Source organism: Fusarium phalaenopsidis, assembly GCF_050370095.1.
Source record: "Fusarium phalaenopsidis strain FUZ10S chromosome Unknown contig_32296, whole genome shotgun sequence".
NCBI lineage: Eukaryota > Fungi > Ascomycota > Sordariomycetes > Hypocreales > Nectriaceae > Fusarium > Fusarium phalaenopsidis.
Window position 1 is genome coordinate 2,377,425 of NW_028145408.1, and position 19,472 is coordinate 2,396,896.

General features: G+C 53.4%; 10 protein-coding genes across 10 annotated transcripts; 7 read left to right on the forward strand and 3 right to left on the reverse strand.

The window, feature by feature from the left end:
- Positions 1-106: 106 nt before the first annotated feature.
- LRP88_06316 (major facilitator superfamily domain-containing protein) lies at positions 107-2,101 on the reverse strand (the record flags this gene model as incomplete). Its single annotated transcript, XM_083242855.1, has 12 exons — positions 107-378; positions 435-522; positions 572-632; positions 682-869; positions 919-1,119; positions 1,168-1,219; positions 1,271-1,414; positions 1,469-1,540; positions 1,590-1,657; positions 1,708-1,810; positions 1,862-1,930; positions 1,986-2,101. The coding sequence occupies 12 exons, from the start codon at positions 2,099-2,101 to the stop codon at positions 107-109; spliced, it is 1,434 nt and encodes a 477-aa protein (XP_083101791.1).
- Positions 2,102-2,965: 864 nt separating this feature from the next.
- LRP88_06317 (cysteine--tRNA ligase) lies at positions 2,966-5,468 on the reverse strand (the record flags this gene model as incomplete). Its single annotated transcript, XM_083242856.1, has 3 exons — positions 2,966-3,991; positions 4,039-5,184; positions 5,238-5,468. The coding sequence occupies 3 exons, from the start codon at positions 5,466-5,468 to the stop codon at positions 2,966-2,968; spliced, it is 2,403 nt and encodes an 800-aa protein (XP_083101792.1).
- A 595-nt stretch (positions 5,469-6,063) lies between these two features.
- On the forward strand, positions 6,064-7,566 carry LRP88_06318 (tRNA 1-methyladenosine methyltransferase subunit GCD14; the record flags this gene model as incomplete). Its single annotated transcript, XM_083242857.1, has 1 exon — positions 6,064-7,566. The coding sequence occupies one exon, from the start codon at positions 6,064-6,066 to the stop codon at positions 7,564-7,566; it is 1,503 nt and encodes a 500-aa protein (XP_083101793.1).
- Positions 7,567-8,446: 880 nt separating this feature from the next.
- LRP88_06319 (uncharacterized protein) lies at positions 8,447-9,118 on the forward strand (the record flags this gene model as incomplete). The annotated part of the gene is made up of 1 exon (XM_083242858.1): positions 8,447-9,118. The coding sequence occupies one exon, from the start codon at positions 8,447-8,449 to the stop codon at positions 9,116-9,118; it is 672 nt and encodes a 223-aa protein (XP_083101794.1).
- A 403-nt stretch (positions 9,119-9,521) lies between these two features.
- LRP88_06320 (uncharacterized protein) lies at positions 9,522-9,988 on the forward strand (the record flags this gene model as incomplete). The annotated part of the gene is made up of 3 exons (XM_083242859.1): positions 9,522-9,569; positions 9,632-9,692; positions 9,753-9,988. 3 exons carry the CDS (start codon positions 9,522-9,524, stop codon positions 9,986-9,988), a joined length of 345 nt encoding a protein of 114 aa, XP_083101795.1.
- Positions 9,989-10,307: 319 nt separating this feature from the next.
- Positions 10,308-12,233, reverse strand: LRP88_06321 (uncharacterized protein; the record flags this gene model as incomplete). Its single annotated transcript, XM_083242860.1, has 1 exon — positions 10,308-12,233. One exon carries the CDS (start codon positions 12,231-12,233, stop codon positions 10,308-10,310), a length of 1,926 nt encoding a protein of 641 aa, XP_083101796.1.
- Positions 12,234-12,790: 557 nt separating this feature from the next.
- Positions 12,791-13,840, forward strand: LRP88_06322 (uncharacterized protein; the record flags this gene model as incomplete). Its single annotated transcript, XM_083242861.1, has 1 exon — positions 12,791-13,840. The coding sequence occupies one exon, from the start codon at positions 12,791-12,793 to the stop codon at positions 13,838-13,840; it is 1,050 nt and encodes a 349-aa protein (XP_083101797.1).
- A 696-nt stretch (positions 13,841-14,536) lies between these two features.
- LRP88_06323 (RTA1 domain-containing protein) lies at positions 14,537-15,491 on the forward strand (the record flags this gene model as incomplete). Its single annotated transcript, XM_083242862.1, has 2 exons — positions 14,537-14,567; positions 14,617-15,491. The coding sequence occupies 2 exons, from the start codon at positions 14,537-14,539 to the stop codon at positions 15,489-15,491; spliced, it is 906 nt and encodes a 301-aa protein (XP_083101798.1).
- A 275-nt stretch (positions 15,492-15,766) lies between these two features.
- LRP88_06324 (glycoside hydrolase family 18 protein) lies at positions 15,767-16,795 on the forward strand (the record flags this gene model as incomplete). The annotated part of the gene is made up of 1 exon (XM_083242863.1): positions 15,767-16,795. The coding sequence occupies one exon, from the start codon at positions 15,767-15,769 to the stop codon at positions 16,793-16,795; it is 1,029 nt and encodes a 342-aa protein (XP_083101799.1).
- Positions 16,796-17,127: 332 nt separating this feature from the next.
- Positions 17,128-19,437, forward strand: LRP88_06325 (heterokaryon incompatibility protein-domain-containing protein; the record flags this gene model as incomplete). Its single annotated transcript, XM_083242864.1, has 1 exon — positions 17,128-19,437. One exon carries the CDS (start codon positions 17,128-17,130, stop codon positions 19,435-19,437), a length of 2,310 nt encoding a protein of 769 aa, XP_083101800.1.
- Positions 19,438-19,472: the final 35 nt, after the last annotated feature.

The following is a 19,472-nucleotide window of genomic DNA, read 5'->3' on the forward strand; positions in this document are numbered from 1 at the left end:
TCATCACCTGTTGTGCTCTATACTCCAGCACCCAACAATGATCGCCCACAAGTCATTCAATCATTTAATTCACAACTCCCAAGGTGACTCACCCCCAAGGACTCTATCAAGGGCTGTACTTCAGACCCCCACGGCCGATCCGTCGACCATTGAGGAAATAGTACTGCAAGTTGGCAACAACAGACGCAACCAAGGCAACAGACACAACCGCCACAATCACAGTCCAACCAGTTTCATACAGGGGTGCGTCCTTCTGCTGGAACAGCTGGCTTCCAATGATGCCGGATGCGTTGGCCGACATGATGAGGATGGCCATGGTGATGGATCGCTCGCCTGCGGTTCCGGCGTTGAGGGCCATCCATGAGCCGTTGAGAGGGTCTGAAGATGATTGTTAGTCTCGATTATGAGAGGTTGGTTCTCGGGTTTGGACTTACGCCAATGCGAGCCGAAGCTGAGGGTGCAAGTCAGGAGAGCGAATCTCTTGTGTCCATCAGTTGACTTGATGAGAACACGATCCCCGATCTGCCTCAAGTTAGACAAGCGCAATCTCTATAGGGAGCCAACGTACCACAAAGGCCCAGAAAATGAAAATCCCAAGAGTCACCAAGGGACCACGCATCCGAAGCTTGTCACTACCACCAGTTAGCTCTCACCTCTTTACAAACATGGTCACCAACGTACCCTAGGTAACCCCAAAGGAGATTGCAAATGATGAGGACCCAACCACCAATGGAAACCAGAGCGTTGGACTTGAGTCTCTCGTATCCAAAAGACCTGACAAGAGTAGGCGAGTAAGAACCCATAGTGCTGGCTGGCGCAAGACCAGCGATGGTGAGAATGACGTGAGGAATCAGCCTCCAGTTGGTCAACTGCACAAATTAGACACCCGAATTTCAACAGGATGATAGATGTACATACCACATTCTTGAACTCTTGCTTCGTGATCTGGGGCTTGACATGGATCTTGGACGGGTCGTCAAGCAGGATTCGCTTGGTCAAGATGCGTGCCTCGTCTTCGGTGAAGAGACGGATTTTCAGGAGAGAGACGGGGTTATAAGTGCTGTCTGGGAAAAGAGATAGGAAGATGAGACCAGTGAGGATGGTGAAAATGCCCTCCAGCTGTTCTTGTTAATTGATGCTTCCTGTGATGAATGGGCCAAGACTTACAATAAACAGCCATTGCCAACCCGCAAGCCCGGCAATGCCTCGCATATGCAGACTATATTCGCATCAGCAAGCCGTCTGTGGAGATGACGCATTCTCTACTTACATGCCGTAGGCAATAAGGCCAGATGAAGCTGCAGCAGTCATGTTTCCGAGAAAGTACCAGGAGAATCGCTTGCTAGTCTCATCCTTCTTGTACCATCGAGTGATGGTGTATAGACCAGCAGGGATAAACCCAGCTTCGCAGAGACTGTCAATGTCAAGTAAGTCTTTGTATCAGAAGGACGAAAGGGGAATGGCTTACCCAAGGAGAAGCCGAGTCGAGAGGAACGCGGCCAGTCCCTTCTGGAAAGCCTGAAATGTGGCGACGAGGCCCCTGGGGAAGAGTCAAGATAGTGTCAAGCGTCTTCATAAAGGCTGCTCACCATGCCAAAATCTGGGAGCCGATCCACTTGGATGGTCCAAGACGGTAAAGAATAATGTTGCTGGGAATCTGAAACCGTCAGACGACAAGATCAAAGTGTGGGATCGAAGAGAACTGACTTCTAGAAGAACGATCCCCAGAGATAGGAGTTGTTGGCCCACGTTAAACTGGTTCTGTGTAATGCCCACATCCTCAAAGAAGAAGTCTGTAAGCGCATTTCCACTATGGTCAAGTTAGCAGTTTGCCTATAAACCAATAGTAGATTCAACGTACATGTTTCCTCGGTCTAGCTGAAGGGCAAAGAATCCCAGGATCAGGAGCGGCATGACTGTTCGGTCGATCCTAACAGGCAACCTATATTAGCAAAGGAGAAATGATTGATTGAAACGAGTCTTACTTTCGGACCAATCTCTTCTCCTCTTCCTCAGTCCAGTCAGCCTCGATTGCGTCGACATCACTGTTGCTGCCACTGTTCTGGCTGCTGACCACAGCCTCATCAATATGTTTCTCCATCTGTGGCAAAGAAATGATATCTCTGGCTCTGTGCAAGTTGAAAGGAGATATCCTGAATGATGAACAGATCTTCAAGGGACATCTCCCTCTTCTTATCCCCAAGGACCATCGCCCACATCGCGACGACCCGCGGCATCCATCACGAGCTAGTCCCCATTTACGAATAGTGTCGTCCCCAGCGTGGGACAATTTGCAGAGTTCGGGGGTTTGTGGAGTATATGTATATGCCATCTAGTCTTGCAGTCACGCAATCGACATGTGCCAGCAGAGCAAACCCTGGCCTTTACATTCCCATCGCGTCCCATTCGTGAACCTCGTTGGGATATATTTCCTAACGTGATGCTGCACTGTCATGTTAGCGGCTGGACAAATCGTGCGGCAGTCTTGCACAATAGTCTAGACTGCCGTTGGACTCGGGATACCTTCACCGTCTGCACGGTACTAGACACTCGCTACGCCATCCGAAGCGATTGAGCAAACCCAATCTGGATTTCAGCTTTAGATTCAGAGACGCAGTTGTCTAAAGTTGATCTGTCACCCTGTCTTGACCTGTCCAAACCCGCGCTGATTCCTCAGCCTCGGTACTGTCCCATGTTTCCTAATAGCAGGGTTTACATCACGACATTGGCATCACACTCGTAACTTCTCGGGATTGCGAGCTCGACTCTTGTCATGTTAATCGTGCCGACATCCGAGCTGAAAATGTGATAACCCAGAGTAAAAAATCGTGCTCAATTCGGCCTAACCCCACGAAGTGGAAGCCATCGTCAATCAATTGCTCTGCTCATGCCCCCAGTCGCTTTTCTTGCCTCTAAACTCCTCCTTGTATCTACACCAGCATCACGCCTGTAATTGATTTTAAATCTACAGAAGGCCCTTGGCCTTGAGATCATCATGCGCCTTCTTCTGTCGATCCCACTGCTTCTTCAATCCCTTTAGTTGACTCTTGGGCACATCGCTGCCGTCCTTCATCTTTGTCGGCAATCCTTGCTCGTCCCAGGCACTGTATCTCTCGTCACTCTTGAACAACTCCTCAGGTGGCACCTTGGCCTTTTCCCGAGCCTCCAGCTCAGCCTTTTCCCGGGCAAGACGGGCCTCTTCCTTCTTTCGAGCCTTCTCGGCGGCTTGAGCGGCCTTCTCTTCACGAGCGGCAATCAGCTCAGCGGCAGGGACGAACTTGATCAAAGAAGCCTGGTTGTCGGGCCGATCATCCAGGTAGACACCCAGGTTGGTGAGATCCTCGTCACGGATGCGATCTGTCAGAGCAAGAATCGCCTTCTTAGTGTCGGGAGATTGGCTGGAGACGATTCGGCGGAGCTCATCTCGAAGCTTGGACGCGGCGCGAAGGTAGGGCAGTGCCAGTTGCTCAGGGTCTCGCGAGCCACTTGAAGCGATCGACTCAAACTCGGCGGTGGGATCCTGCTCAAGCAGTGCAGAAATAGCCTCGTTCTCCAGGGACAGGTCGGAAACGTCCAACTTGACCTTGGCAAAGGCCTCTGCGTAGGGCTGCACGGCTGTCTTGGGCTCGACGTCAGCGGCAATCACTGTCGCCCAGCCAAGGCCGTCATATGGAGCTGTCGCGTTGGCGTCAAGGCCAAAGATGCCAACAACCTTCGTGATCCATCGAGCAATCGTCTCGAGAGCTGCGAGATCAGCGTCCTTGTTGTCCCTCAAGTGAACGTTGGCTGTGTTGACCAGCTTGAGAATGACAGACATGGCTCTCGGTGTGTCGAAAGAGTTGGTCAGAGCAGCCTCAAACTCCTGCTTCGCTTGCTCAAGCTCGGCCAGGAGACCCTCAGTTGGCTTGGCATCTTCGTTGATAGACAACGACTTGACACCACTCGAGATGCCTGCCTCAGCAAGCAGAGCCTTGACATTGATGAAGAAGTTCTGCATGTGTCAGCAACGCTCAACTATGAGTCACGGTATACACTTACGCTGATGGTAGACTCCCAGTTGTCAGCCTGCAATCGCATATCGGGCGAAATCTCGACACCATCGTTCCATCGGCCCATCAGGAAGACGATTCGCATGCCTCGGGGAGAGTAATTCGTAGCCAGCGCATCCTGAATAGTCTGGAAGTTCTTTAGGGACTTGGACATCTTGGAACCAGAGATGGACAAGTGACCCATGTGGAGGAAGTAGTTGACCCAGGTGTGCTCTCCCTTGCCGTGTTCGCAGAAGTAAGCCTCACTTTGAGCCAGCTCATTGTCGTGGTGAGGGAATGCGAGATCAATGCCACCAGAGTGAATGTCCATCTGAGCACCCAGAACATCAGAGGCCATGACTGAGCACTCAATGTGCCATCCAGGGCGACCATTTCCCCAAGGGCTGGGCCAGTAAGGCTCACCGGCCTTGGACTTCTTCCACAGGGCAAAGTCGCCTGGGTTCTTCTTCCCACCGAGGTTCTTGGAGAGCGATCCCTCACCCTCCTCCTGAAGAGACTTGTCGTTTCGGTTGTCGGGCCGCAATCGCGCATAGGTGTTACCAGCCTTCTCAAATGCGGAAATGTCAAAGTAGACAGATCCCTCGGCCTCATATGCGAATCCCTTGTCAACAATTCTCTCGACGAACTTGGCGATCTGGGGAACGTATTCGGTGACACGGGTGATGACGTCGGGTCTGAGAACGTTCAACGCATCCATATCCTCCATGAAGAGAGCCTCCATGCTCTGGGTAAGATCGGTGAACATGGTCTGATCGCTGGTGTCGATAGTCTCCTTGTAGAGGGAGTCGAGGTAGGGAAGGAGGATTTCGTCGGCGCCAGGGAAGATCTCGCCTCCATTGATGGCATCGGCAGCGGCTGTCATGTTGCTGAGGTGCATCTTGACCTTGGCCTCGTCGTCTCCAGGCTTGCCCTCTCCAGAGATGGTTCCTCCAGCAAGCACTCCTCCATATCCGGCCTCTCTCCGCTGGGCATAGTTGGTCGCATCGAGGTCCTCTCCATCGTTGAGGAGCAGAGGCAGGCTGCTCTTGGCGTATGCGCGGAAGGCGGCGAGGGCAAGCTCCCGGAGTTCGTCCTTGGAGTAGGTCTTGTTCTTCTCGAGTTCAAGCAAACGTTGTCGTCGAGCCTTGATGATGATCTAACTGCGGTTTAGACAAAGTCGCAGGCCCCTTAGCAGCTCTTCATCCATACCTTGTCGTCAATGTCGGTAATGTTCATGACAAAGTTGACCTCGAAGCCAAAGTAGTGCTGCAGAATACGGCGGATAATGTCGGTCGACACATAGTTGCGCGCGTGACCCAGATGGCTCTTGTCGTACACGGTCGGACCGCAAGCGTACCAGGCAACCTTGCCCTTCTCAATGGGGACAAAGGGAACTGGAGCACCCGGGTTGAGCGAGTTGTAGAGCTTCAGCGACTCCATGGTGGTGGTGCTGAAGCTTGGGCGGGACGAGTACGATCGATGGAGGGGTCGAAATCGGGACAATGGAGGGGAGATTCTTGCTAGGGAACGAAGGCGAAATATATTCATCCAGACGCTAAAAGGAGAAGGAGAAGCGAGAGGAAGTAGAGGAGCTGGAAGGGAAAGGGGGTATCGTGAGAGAAGAGAAGAGGATGGGAGGACAAGTATCAAATATCCAAGTATCGAATCGGCTTGAGTCACGAACGAGTCACCAGGAACGAACGAGTCAAAGGGAGAGAAAGACGCCATCAATCAAATTTCGAGGACCCTCCTCCTCTGGCCTGAGCTACAGGGGATAGCACCTCACCTACAGGGATGGAGCGCTCTGGAACCCATAGTGGCATCCCCCGCCAAGCACCATTGTGCAGCCTCGCCAATAGTCCACTTTAGCGCATTGACTCAGTGCCCCTCACTGAGTTTATAGTGGGGCAGCTATGATCGTTTTCAGCCTCGCGCTGTCCATCTCAAAATATTTTCTTGCCTTGTCGCAGCCAAGATCCTCTCTTGGACATATCAAATTAATACCACAGCCACGCACGAGGCTGCAATCACGGCAATGGCACAACCCTCACCTTTCCTCGAGCCGGGAAATGTCACAAGTCCCGGAAACCTCGCGATCATCTTGCTCTCTCGCGACAATCTTCAGCCCATCACCCTCGAGCAGTCAACAGGAGCTGTCGATGGCTACCTTGAAGGCGCAACATTGAACACTCGCTTCGGGTCGTTTCCTCACTCAACACTGCTAAATATCCCTTGGGGATCCCAAGTTCGCGCCTCGGCCGTTGATACGGGCTCAAGAGGACGCAAGCGACGCCGAGAAGCCACAGACGAGGACACACCGACGACGACTGGCCCGGACGATGATGTCGCGGACGCAAAGTCTAAGCAGGTCAAGAAGGCAGTGACTGCCTCTAGTGGCTTCATTCATATCTTGCGACCAACTCCTGAGCTTTGGACGAGCAGTCTGCCCCACCGAACCCAGGTTGTGTACACCCCCGACTACAGCTATATCCTGCAACGAATTCGAGCGGTGCCTGGTACTCGCATCATTGAGGCGGGAGCCGGGAGTGGTAGCTTCACGCATGCGTCTGCAAGAGCCGTGTACAATGGCTACCCGAAGGATGAGGACGACGTGAGGGGCAAGGTCTTCAGCTTTGAGTACCACGAGCCACGGTATAACAAAATGCAGGAGGAGATTCACAATCACAAATTGGATGGGATTGTCAAGATTTCACATCACGACGTCTATAACGAAGGATTCCTCATCGACGGCAAATCTCCCCGCGCCAACGCCGTCTTCCTCGACCTACCAGCTCCATGGGAAGCACTCCACCACCTCTCACGGCAGAGACCCGACAAGGCAAGCAAGGACGGCGATGCAGAGACACCAGAATGGGTTTCACCTCTGGATCCTAAGAAATCCGTCCACATCTGCACGTTCTCTCCCTGCATAGAGCAAGTCACACGGACGATAGAGGAGCTTAGACTCCTGGGTTGGACCGACATCGACATGGTTGAAATCTCACATCGACGATTCAACGTGGTCCGTGAGCGCATCGGAGCGAATCTCCCCAACGAGAGAGGTAACATCCTGGCTCCTGCGGACGTGACGGAGGCGGTAGAGAGACTCAAGGAAATCAACCGCAAGACCAAGGAATTCCACAAGGCGCAGCTTCAGGCAGCAAATGGCGAGGGGGACTCGTCGGCCATGGACGTCGACACGCCGGCATCAGCACCCAAGTCCAACGGACAGCAGGAGGATTCGAAGCCGTGGATGCACGGCAAGCTCTACCACCGGCCCGAGACGGACCTCAAAACCCACACGTCTTACCTCACGTTTGCGGTGCTGCCACGCGAATGGACCGAGGAGGATGAGGCGGCGGCGTGGGAGAAGTTCCCCTGCGGAAAGGAGGGCGGAGTCATCGGTAGCCTCAACAAGCAGGCTCGGAAGCAGCAGACGAGAGAGAAGCTGGCGGCCAAGAAGAAGCGCAAGCAAGGAAACGATACCCAAGCAGCAGCGGCAGCGGGAGATACGGAGGACAAGGCAGAGACACAATAATACTTCTCGAGAGCGGATTGCTTATCGGTACCACTTCTTGTTCGACCCAAGTGATCCTTTCGCTGTCATCCCAATGAGTCGTCACCAACGCAAAGAGTGTGACTGATTATCCATCACGCAGTTTCGTTTTACGGGCCTACGGATTGTCTGTCTTGTAAGCGCCCTGGTTACACAGCTCTCCCTACCAGTACCCCAACATCCATCTGACTCCAACTCGCATCAGTGGAATGCGCAGTCTCGTCTTAGAAGGCCGCAACGCCAAATGCCAAATCGAGGCAACCTACGAGGCGGCCTCAGCCCACAGGCGTCGCCAAATCAGGACCCTCGCAGGCCTTCCCCAACCCTTCAATTGGGCAGTCGGATGCAAGGACACCTGTTCGACGCTGTCATGTCGGGCTTCGATGGGCTCCTCAAAATTTCCTCAGCCAACTGGTGTTGCCAGTACATGGGTCAGCCTGCCCGCGCGCTGGGTGGCCGGCAACCGAGCCCCCAATCATGGGAAACCCGCCGCTGATGGTTCGACCATGATGGCGTTCCTGGACTCACCAGAGGCTGCCTTGTGTGCCTCGACTTGCATGCGGGCTTCCTCGGCGGCGCCAGGGGGGGTCCGACAGTGAGGCTGTCGGCTTGTAATAGGGCCATCCAATGCCTTTAGGTTGTAAATCCTCCCTTCCCATCGCTGAGCTGCAGTTGTTTTGATGCAGGCTCCCATTGTGCTGAGGCTCGATGGGCACCCCCGCGGGCTTATATCTCAACAGCGCATCCTCGCTCGCGTGTGCGCATGCTGCTGCTGCTGCTCGCCACATTTCTCCGTCACCCTGCTATTTACCAGGGAAACAATTAATTGCCCGAGGCCAGTTGTACCGTACCTGAACTGACCATGAATGAGGCGAACGAACCTAGGCGACGTCGGCGGCATAGAATCGATGCGCCCCAAGCCCAAGCAGTCACAGCATTGAAGCCTCCAGCCGCGGGCGCATTCAGAGGCACCCCGACTACTCAATGGTCCGAATGGGTTCTCCATGCCTCGGCATCGTACTACTACCGAGCGCGTTACATTTCCTATGATGAGATGGTGAGGGTGATACCCGACGGCAGAAACTCGATCGTCTCGGACAATGTCGGCGGACACATCCACTACCAGTTCATGGGCCTCAACGACACCGTGATGCGCAACCACTACACCACACCAACGCAGACTCCAGAGCTGTCGACGTGCTCAGGGACGACACCCACGACCGCTGAGCCCTCGCCGTTCCAGCCGCTCCCGAGGATCCAGTACAAGCAGCGCGACTACATCTCAGGGCCGCCCGCTGTTGAAAACGACCGCAAGATGCTGATGAGCGGCGCGCTATTACCGCCCAAGCCTGACAACACGTACGGAAAAGCGCTCGTGGCGTCGAAACCAAGAATATCAAGACGCAAGCACCAACAGCAGCAGCATCAACAACAACCTGCCGTGCCAAAGAAGAAGGAGAGGAAGAAGTTGGAGGTGGACAAGAGGCAGATGAATTCGAATGTCAAGGTGAGCAAGTGGCTAGATTCCTTGTAAAGCGATTAGTAGTGCTCTGGATATGTATGTTCTTGTAGTGTATTATTTGTTGGGGAATAGGATTTCATTTGGCGATTTTGTTTGATTATACAGTTACAATTCACATTGGAAGTTATACCCAGGGTCAATAACATGGAACATCTGCTCTACAACTGAAGCTCTCATGAAGTGCCCAACTCGTGAGACTGTTAGGCACTGTGCGCCTCCCAAAAGTCACGCACTTTTGTACAGTGCCAGAACCATCAAAGTTGGCGCAACACTCTTCTTGGTCCGGATCAACATTTCCCCACCTACCGCTCCCTCACCACCAAGCCTCGCCAATTTTCACGATATCCCAAGCTCCAGCTCAGCCTCGGCCTCCTCAGCTACACGAACTCTCCAACCAAACACCCCCACCGCAACCATGACGTCCACAATCGGTATTCCCATCAAGCTTCTCAACGAGGCGCAGGTCCGTACACCTTCTACGCCTCTCTTGTCCAGAATCCAAAGAAGCTAATCTGTTTGGTGCAGGGCCACATCGTTACTCTCGAAATCACCTCTGGCCAGACCTACCGCGGCAAGCTCCTCGATGGTACGCTCTATATACCCTCTTCCGAACAATCTAATAGAACTACTGCTAATATGCGCACAGCCGAGGACAACATGAACGTCCAGCTCAAGGACATCACCGTCACCGCTCGCGACGGCCGCGTCTCCCACCTCGACCAGGTCTACATCCGGGGCTCCCACGTGCGCTTCTTCATCGTCCCCGACATGCTCCGCAACGCGCCCATGTTCCGCAGCCGAAACGTCCGCGGCCGTGGTGTTGGTCTCGCCCGAGGTCGCGCGACCGTCAGCCGTGCGCGCGCAGGCGGTCGAGGACGGTAGACGACATTTTACGGAGTATACACCAGCGGCGCGCGGCGGTGGCATGTGCTTGGCGTTCAGGTTATTTGGGTTCTCTTTTGCAAAACGAACAATGGGCTGTGGAAGTCAAGGCAGGCTCAGGTGCGATACCAGTCTAGAAGGAGGACATGCAATGGGAGAGAGAGCCTGGTTCTTGGGATAAACCCCCAAGGTAGAGAGTGGTTGTCGAGATTGAGTAGATAACAAAAAAGAAGGCGTCCGTTACGCCTGGTATCTCGCCACCATCTATCAGCACATATGCTCATGCCTTTCACTTGCTTTTTATAATGTACACGATCCACTACTTCATGCGGTCAAGGGCGTCTGATGCCTTTGTTACAAGATGCCGAACCTCGTTCAGCACCTTGGTCGCCTCATCGTCATCTGTCCGCGTGTGTTTCTCCTCCCCGTTAAGCACGCCGGCAACACTCTCTTCAGCAGCTCGTACAGCCTTACGGCCCTCCTCACGGACCTCACCCTCCCAGAATGTTCGCGCCGCATCCCACTTCTTCTGCAGCCGACTCATACTCCACATGAAACCCAACGCTGCGACAGCACCTGCTTCGTAGATGGTTGAAGAAAAGGAAGAGATGTAAAGGAGAGCGGCGAGTGAAGTGGTGAGTCCTGATGTACCTAGGGACTGCATGACGAGTTTCTGTGCCAGAGCCTGAAGCGCTGGGATGGTCTCGTTTTGGAGATACTTGCGGGTAAAGGCAATATGGCCGGGCCATTTAGGGAGGGCTGGGCGCGGTGTTGTCACCGGAACCAAAGGCTCAAGCTCCCCAGAACTGAGGCGCTTCAGCTGAGGCTCTGGGCTGGGCGCATCCTGAACTGAGGGCGGCTGAGGGTATTGCTGTGTGTTCTTTGCAGCCTCTGCAATCCGACCAGTCAGGTAGACAAGTTCCTGCTCTGCTGTTGGTAGGAACCGCTGGCTCAGCATCTCGTTTGTGAGCATGGCCACGTCGTCAACCCGCCAGAAGAGCTGCCACCATCCCAACTTCCGCCATCGCTGGCCCGTAAATGCGAGATCAAGCTCGTCCTGCAGTTCTGTATGCGCCTTTTGTGCCCATGCTGAAAGCCCCTTGTTCAGGTTGGGTGAGAGGGCCAGCGTCTTCTTCGCGTGGGCCTTGATGTGAATGTCCTTGATCTGATTGTGGTTCTCCTCCTTGCATCTCGCCCAGACACTCTCCAGGATCGATTTGATGAGCCGTCGGACTGCTGGTTTTGTGGTTTCCTCTGAAGAGGTGACGCCCGACTTGAGCCAAGTGGCCAGGGCGGGAAAATTGCTGCTTGTCCATAATCGCTCATATTCCATGGCATTTTTTGTGCTCTGTCGGAAGAGCGTCATGCCCTTTTCTGCGCTGGCGAGATCGACTATCTCGAAGGGAGCCTCAAACTGAGTGCGGTCGATGCCCTTCAAGTTCACGGCCCTCATAACGGCTTCCTCCTCCTCCAGGAACGGCAACCTTGTCGCATTGACCGCCCCTTTCATCCCGTCCCCGATCAGAAGAGCTCGGTGGACCGGAGTGGTTACCGGTGTTGACCGATTTTCGGCTGAAGCAATATCAACAGTGGGAACAAGCACATCCTCCACAATCTTGATCTTCGCGACATAGTCATCTCCTTGGGGGTATGGGATGATTGTCTCCATGAAAAGTAGTTCGAGATTGAAGTTGTTCCAGTCGGCAGAAGAGACATTGATCTCGCCGAGCAGGTTCGTCTTGCTGACGGAGAGAATTCCTTGCTCCTCCGCGGTCGGCCTGATGCGCACAATGAGGGGCTTCTTGGGGTCGTGATCCTTCAATTGGCGCTCCCATTCTTGTTCATCCTTCAAGGGGTCCGTCACTAGCAGCCTTAATACGTTCTTTGCCGTCTCTCCAGCGTTGGAGCCAGGTCCCAGCCCAAGAATTGCAACCCTCACCACTTCCTGGCCAGGCGCTTGCCGCAAGCCCTGGAGAGCCAATTGCATTCGCGAAGGGTTCACGAGAAGCGGACCGAGTTTCTGCATGTCGAGAAGGTGCTGTTCAAGCTCGGCGCGCGGGTTTCCAGCGTTTTCAGAGGCCGAGACTGTCGAATTGAAGCGGGCATCGCGGCGAGTTCGTGGGCGCATCCGGCCGGCCGAGGTGACGGAGCAGAAGGGGCATATCGAGGCGCCTGGGGGCCTCGATGGCCGTGTCAAGGCGCCGAGGCTCCCCAGGCGGGGGAGACGGGCCCTTTGTGAAGCCATTTGCGGATGAATGGCGATGAGGGTTGCTGGAGCTGGAGCTCGGCGAGGAAGCTCCGATCTCAAATCCGGCACGGCAAAACCCGGAGCTCCGAGAATAAGATGCGTGAGACAAGGAAACACCTCTCCATTCTTTCAACCTGATCAAAATGACAAAAATACATGTATTTCACTTATTTTTTCATGAATGTAAGAATCCCAGCCTTGAAAATCCTTTTATATATCTGCTGGTCCTAGATGTGCTAAACACCGACTTCATGGCTCCCGGTGGCGGAGTCGCCTGTGGGAGCTGATGATATCTGCCCAGGTATCAGATCCTCCAAGGCTGAGTTGAACTTTCAGCTTCCAGTCACCGAGACTCGTATCAACCCCATGCTTGAATGTGTGTTCCCAACCAGTCACAGCCACGTGAATAACCAGGATATTGCTTCGAGGATTGCTTGGCGGCCCTTGTAGGCTGACTTGATGAGTGAGTAACGATGGAAGGTCGATTTCTCATCATCAACACTCAAACTTGTTAACTTCTTTTGTCGAAGCTGTTTCCGTGAAAATCTACTCAAATGACGGATATCAGAGCAGAGATACGAGATGCCTCGCACAAGAATACGGAACTCCTCCGTCTCCTCGCCGAGACTAGCCATGCCAGCTCTTCTCTCACTCAACAACAAAAGATCGTTTCGGATCTCGAAAATCAACTGGCCCTATCCGATAAGAAACTCCATGACCTGGATCAAGAGCGATTAGTCAACCTCCAGACACATAAGAAGTATCGCCATAGCCATTTCAGAAAGTTTCTCATCACAGCCAGTGGCAAGAAGGAGTGGTTCGCCGGCATGGCAGACAAAGAGGAGCAGGGTTACTTTGAGACGTTGCAACAAGCGCAGCAAGCCCAAGAGCACAACTCATCGCTCAAAGCCCAACTAGTTCAGGCACAAAATACGTTGGCGAGTGCCCAAGGCCTCGTTCAAAGGCATCGAGGCGTGCAACGACAACTCGACGAATTATACGATGACATCTTTTCAGGTCCAACGCCAGAGTTTCCTGAGGAAGATGAGAAGGAGCAAGAAAGTAACGACGCGTTAGCAGCGTACTTTACGACAAAGGCGAAACTCGAGGCACACAGCAAGGCGGTAGAGCTACAGGAGCAGGCAGCGCAGACGATGATGGTGACCCTTCAGCACATGGACAAAGCACTCATCGCTCACAGGACGTCCAGCACTCTCATGGAACGCCGGGCTCTACACCAAGCGAAAGATGACATTCAGCAGACTAAGAGGACGATAGACCAGTTATCGAGGCTAGGACTGGATAATGGGGTTCTTTCCAGGTTCAACACTGAGCCCCTTATCAGACAGCTTAACTCGGCTCTCAGTGACGTCTGGGGGAGAATTGATATCAAGCACAGCTGTGGGGAGGCAGCCCGTTGTGCTTCGATGTTGGATGATGCCTTGAGCTATGCCAGAGTGAAGAGAGCCAGTGTGGAACGGGAACTAAAAGAGAGGGAGTTCGAAATGGAAGAGGCAAGAAAGAGGTTGCAGAAGGTTCGGGAAGGCATTTTTGAGAGGGTCATGAACGAAGACATGATGAAGTGTCCGCGGGATGCGCCCTGAGTTTACCGGTTGCGACAGTGAGTTTGATGAAGCATTGGTGCCTTTTGTGCTCTCGATCTATCGGATACCATATTTACCTAGTTTAGTTCCCAAGTTTGATAACGATTCATCAACATGTAACTTCTATGTTGTCACCACCATCAAATGAATTTCGCTGTTGTGATTAAGCGGTCTGAATGGTGATACCGACTTGAGTGCTTGTCACCAGGTTGTCGAGAGAGCAAGGTAACATAACAATCAAAGAAATTAAGAATTGTAAATCAAACATGAAAAGCTCTACAGATCAACACAATTCTCGTCAGTTCTAAACCCCAAAACTACACTCACCAGCAAATGAATCGCCCTCGAGACATGGCCAGGGCCCATCCCAAGCCACCAATGGCCCAAAACGGCAACCAGATCGTCAACCGACATTATCGTCGACCTCATCGGCGTTTTCCCCCAAGATCGGTCAAAACAGCCAGGTTTCATCGTTATTTCCCGCATTTTATGCAAAAAGGGAAACGATGATTCATGACCAGGACAACCGAGGTGTCCATGTGGGCTTGGCGCCTTTCGTTGAGTGGGCTATGGCGTTTTAATGTGAAAGAAGCTTATAATTAAGTATGGCCTCGGCAGGGTCCTGGTACTAAAGAGACTTCGATCGTTGGACATCCGCATTGTGTCCTTCACTGTCGTCTTTGTTGCACGGCCATCATGAGTGACAGTGGGCAAGACAGCTCTAGGCGTATGTCTCAAAACCTCGCGATAGCTTCCTCCTTACTAACTTTTACCAGGCCCGCCCATCGACGGCTACGTCGATCCAAACTTTCCCAATCCCAACGGCGAGTGGGACACGCCCGTCATCATCTACGGTTACACTCCCGCCTTTTCGCTCGCCGTGTTCGCCGCCGTCTGGTTCGCCGTCTTCCTCGTCGTCCACCTCGTCCAGACGATTCGCTTTCGGAGCTGGTACTTCATCACGTTTCCCATCGGACTGTTGTTTGAGATTGTCGGGTACATTGCGCGCTCGCTCTCAGCCAAGGATGATCCGTATCATCTACTATACTTTATCCTCAACTACTTCTTCATCGTCACGGCGCCCGTCTTCCTCGCTGCGGGTGTGTACACTATCCTCTCAGCATTGATACCCCGGCTTGGACGCCGATACTCGTTCCTCCCGCCCAAGGCCATCCTCTGGTTCTTTATAACTTCCGACGTTATCGCAACTGTGGTCCAGATCACAGGCGCTGCTCTCATCGGTGTGCGACAGTCGAACCGCGACGATCCCACAGACGCAAACAACATCCTCCTCGGTGGCCTAGCCTACCAGGTCTTCTCCCTCGGCGTCTTCGTCATCTTGACCGCGAGCTTTCTCTTCCGCAGCCGACAAGAGATTCGTACACGAGGTCGAACACTCACCAGCTTCTGCGCCGCATTTGCAGTAGCCACTATCCTCATCTATCTGCGAACGTGTTTCCGTCTGGCAGAGACGGCTGAAGGATTAGGCGGCCACCTCTATTCCAACGAGATTTACTTTGCTTGCCTCGAGTTTGCTCCCGTGGCGTTGGCTGTGTTGCTGTTTGCTATCTGGTATCCTGGACGGTGCGTGGGTAAGAAGGTGAGAGTGAAGGATTTGGAAAAGGAGCAGCAGAGCGGAGTCAATTTTTGAGATGGTGAGCGAGAGATACCCGTCGTTTATTGAATATGCCATTCGAGAGAAATGAAACTGTTGATGCAAGTAAGCTGGCCGTTTTAAACTTTCCTGGTGAGATTCGATTCAGTTTCGAGATTCAGCAATGCAACCCCCCGACTTTCAGTGGCTGCATACCCGCCATAGCCTAAAGTTACAGCGCCTCCACCTAAGCCTGCATCAACCTCGAGCCTCGACCTTGAACATCACCGAATAACACGCAACATCTCGAACCTCAAAGCTCCTCGCCCCAGATGCCTCCCCTCCCTACCTCCTCCAATCCCCTCCCCCGCCTCATAACCTACTACCAAACCCATCATGACTCCTCTGGAAACCTCATCTCTCCTCTCCCGCTCATCACGCAGCCAGGCATCAACATCACCCACGTCATTGTCGCCGCCATCCACATAAACGACAAGCCCGAGGACATCACCCTCAACGACCACCACCCATCTCACCCCCGCTTTCAGACCATGTGGGCCGAGCTCCGCGTGCTGCAGGCCTCGGGCGTGAAAGTCATGGGCATGCTGGGCGGCGCTGCCAAGGGGAGCTATCAGCGTCTTGACGCCGACCAGGAGCAGTTTGACAGGTTCTACGGTCCTGTGAAGGACATGATTCGGGAGCGTGGGCTAGACGGTCTTGATCTGGACGTGGAGGAGGAGATGAGTCTAGGAGGCATCGTTCGACTGATAGACCGCCTTCGAAGCGACTTTGGTCCCAGTTTCATCATCACTTTGGCACCCGTTGCCATGTCTCTGCTCGACTTTACCAAGAACCTCAGCGGCTTCGACTACGAGGCTCTCGAAGTCATGCGGGGTCGCGATATTGCCTGGTACAACACACAGTTCTACTGCGGCTGGGGAGACTGTAGTAACCCCCTCATGTACGACCTTATGATCCAAAAGGGTTGGCCCCCGGAGAAGATTGTCATCGGACTCGTCACCAACCCGGAAAATGGCAGTGGCTATGTGCCCATGAACCCCCTCAGCATGGTCCTCACAGCACTGCGAGGTCGTTATGGTTCCTTTGGAGGTATCATGGGTTGGGAGTACTTCAACAGCTTGCCTGGAGGTACGGCACGGCCGTGGGAGTGGGCGAGGGACATGACCAAACTTCTAAGAGGGCATTTGTTTCCACAGTCGGCAGAAACAGCAGTGGTAACGGATGGGACGACACCTACAACTAACGCAACCAAGGAAATCGATGCGGACGCTCCAGGAGGAAAGGATGTAAAGGTTCCGAAGCAGTTCGACTACTACTCGGATGGGACAGATGATGAATAGATATAGATCTAGAGGCATAAAGTCAAAGACAATGCGCTGACGCAAGCTTAGATATCATCAGGCGCCTTCTTATGTTGTGCCTAACTTATACAACGATGATACCAAAGATGAGCGAATCGAGCTAAATTACTATAATCAAGCCTTAGCAACCTCGTAGGAGCTGCAGTCTTACAAGCACCGGAATTCCTTCGGAATTTCTTTTCCTTTCCTTGCATATTAACTTCCTAATTCCCATTAAACGACTCTTTGTTGATCAATCATCGGCGCCGATGTTGAGAGGCAAACACGAAACCGCAGATCCGACCCGCTATCAATTGCGGCTGAGCATCGCCATGACCCTGCGCCATCTTGCCAACGACATCAACACCAAAAACCCCAGAGATGAAGGGCTCCCGTCCATGACCAAAAATATGAGGACAGGGTTCAGGTACAGTTGCCATTTTGTGGTCCAGCCAACTCATCTGGCCGCTGCAGCCGCCCTTATCGCCCTCATAACCAACGGTCATCGGATACGCCGCGCCTTGTCAAGAGCATCACTCTCATTACAAAGCGTCCTCTCAAGCAGCTTCTTCCAAGCCTCCCAAGCGGTCTTTGGCTTCAGATACAGCGACAAGATCGACGATCAACACATCCGCCTCCTCCGCCTCCCAGACACAGCCACAGACTCCTCACCAGCCTTCACCTTCCACACATTCTCTCTCGGCCAATGTCCCCCATATCTCGCCATCTCTTACACTTGGGGTCCGCCCGAAGGCGATCCATCTTTCTACACGGCTCATGACCGACGATGCATCCTCCTCAATGGAAAGCCCTTCCCGGTGTTGCCGAACCTCTGTGACGCGCTGTCACAGTTGTGCGCCGCCAGGCCTGGGCAATATCTCTGGGTCGATAGCATCTGTATCAATCAAGCCAGTCTCTCTGAGCGCTCTTCCCAGGTTGCCATCATGGATAGCATTTACAATGGGACAATCGAGACGATGATATGGCTGGGTCCTGCGTCAGATAAGACGCCTCGGGCTATGGAGGTAGCGCGACAACTAGCAGCAGGCGCAGAAAGCAAGATTCTTGAGTTGGCCAGAGACCAATCGTACGGGGATGTCTTCATTGTGGATGATCCAGAGGTTCTCAAAAGAAACGGCTTACCACCCCTTACTGCGGACGACTGGATCGACCTCGGCGACATCTACACCAGAGCCTGGTTCGGACGAGTATGGATGCTCCAGGAGGTTGCCCTATCCTGCAATCCAACAGTTCTAATCGGTCACTACGAGGCTCCATGGGATGTCATAGCAGACGCCGCTGCCCTCACTGGTATGTCACGCGCCACTCTCGGCCTCGTTGTCCTAGGGAATGGCCGTGGGGGCATTCCCCTCGTTCAAGGCCTCCTCCACGCCATCAACCTCCAGATCGTCCGCCAATGGAGTCAAGGCGAAGTCAGTCGCTTTCGAGAGGTCCTCCAAAGCGTAGACTTTTCCTTCGGCATCGATACAAGTCATCCCTGGAGGATTCTACTGCAACTCTTACTGGGAAGCAACGGGTCCAAGGCAACATTCCGAAGAGATCGTGTTTATGCCCTCCTTGGCCTCGTGAATCACATGGCACGGCTCGAAGGACAACCCCGTCTCAATCTCAAGGTTGACTACCATTCAACCGACGATCAAGTCCTCACAAATCTTGGATTCGCCTTCTTCCAAGAAACCCAATCTCTCCATCTCCTCTCCCTCGCCGGTCTCGCTAGCCGTGGCACCAGCTCAAGTTTACCTACCTGGATTCCTTCTTTCGAGACAGTCCATGCACCCATCCTCAACCCGAACTATAGTAGTCTCCGTCCATTTGATGCCTGCGCAGGCCAAGACGTTGAATTCACTATCGATCAAGACCGCCATCATCTACATGTCAAAACGATCAGGCCCCATCTCGGCAGCATTGAAGAGCTTGGTGAAACATGGTCCGAGATGCTCCATGGCAGCCTCAACAAGTCCATGCAGATCCTCCTCCACTGCGGTACAACATACCTCCCCACTCAGCAACCCATCGTCGAAGCCTTCTGGCGCACTCTCATTATGGACAACGACTTGGTCCAGCGCCCAGCACCACCAAACCTCGTCGAGGCTTTCGGCGCCTGGATGACCATCATAACCATTGCCGCTCTAATCGCCCATCGCCCTTCCAACCCTACCAGCTTCAATCACTTCGATAGCCTTGAGCCGCTGTGGACCCTTGCAAACAGCAGAGATTCCACAAACAGCCTCCCCAAGACGAAGGATATGATTGCCCTAGCCTTCGAATTGGGCATGCCCAGAAACCCCGACGTACCAGTCATCTCCGAATCGGAACGCCGGGCCAGGTTCGAGGCCTGGAATAAGGCGGCTGCTCCTTTCGAAGCCCTACTGCGCTTGACCCTCGTACCCAACAGACGCATCGCGAGGACCATCAGAGGCTATCTTTGTCTAGTTCCGACCGAGGCTCAGGTTGGGGATAAGGTCATGATTGTGGCTGGATGTCCCACACCCTTGGTCCTGAGAAGGTTCAATGACGTTGACGACTGCTTCAGCCTAGTCGGTGATGCCTATGCTCATGGCGCCATGTTTGGAGAGCATGTAACAGGAGACTTTTGGTGGACAGACATTTCACTGGTTTAGGAAACAAGACACGAGCAGGATCATCAGCCATCGAC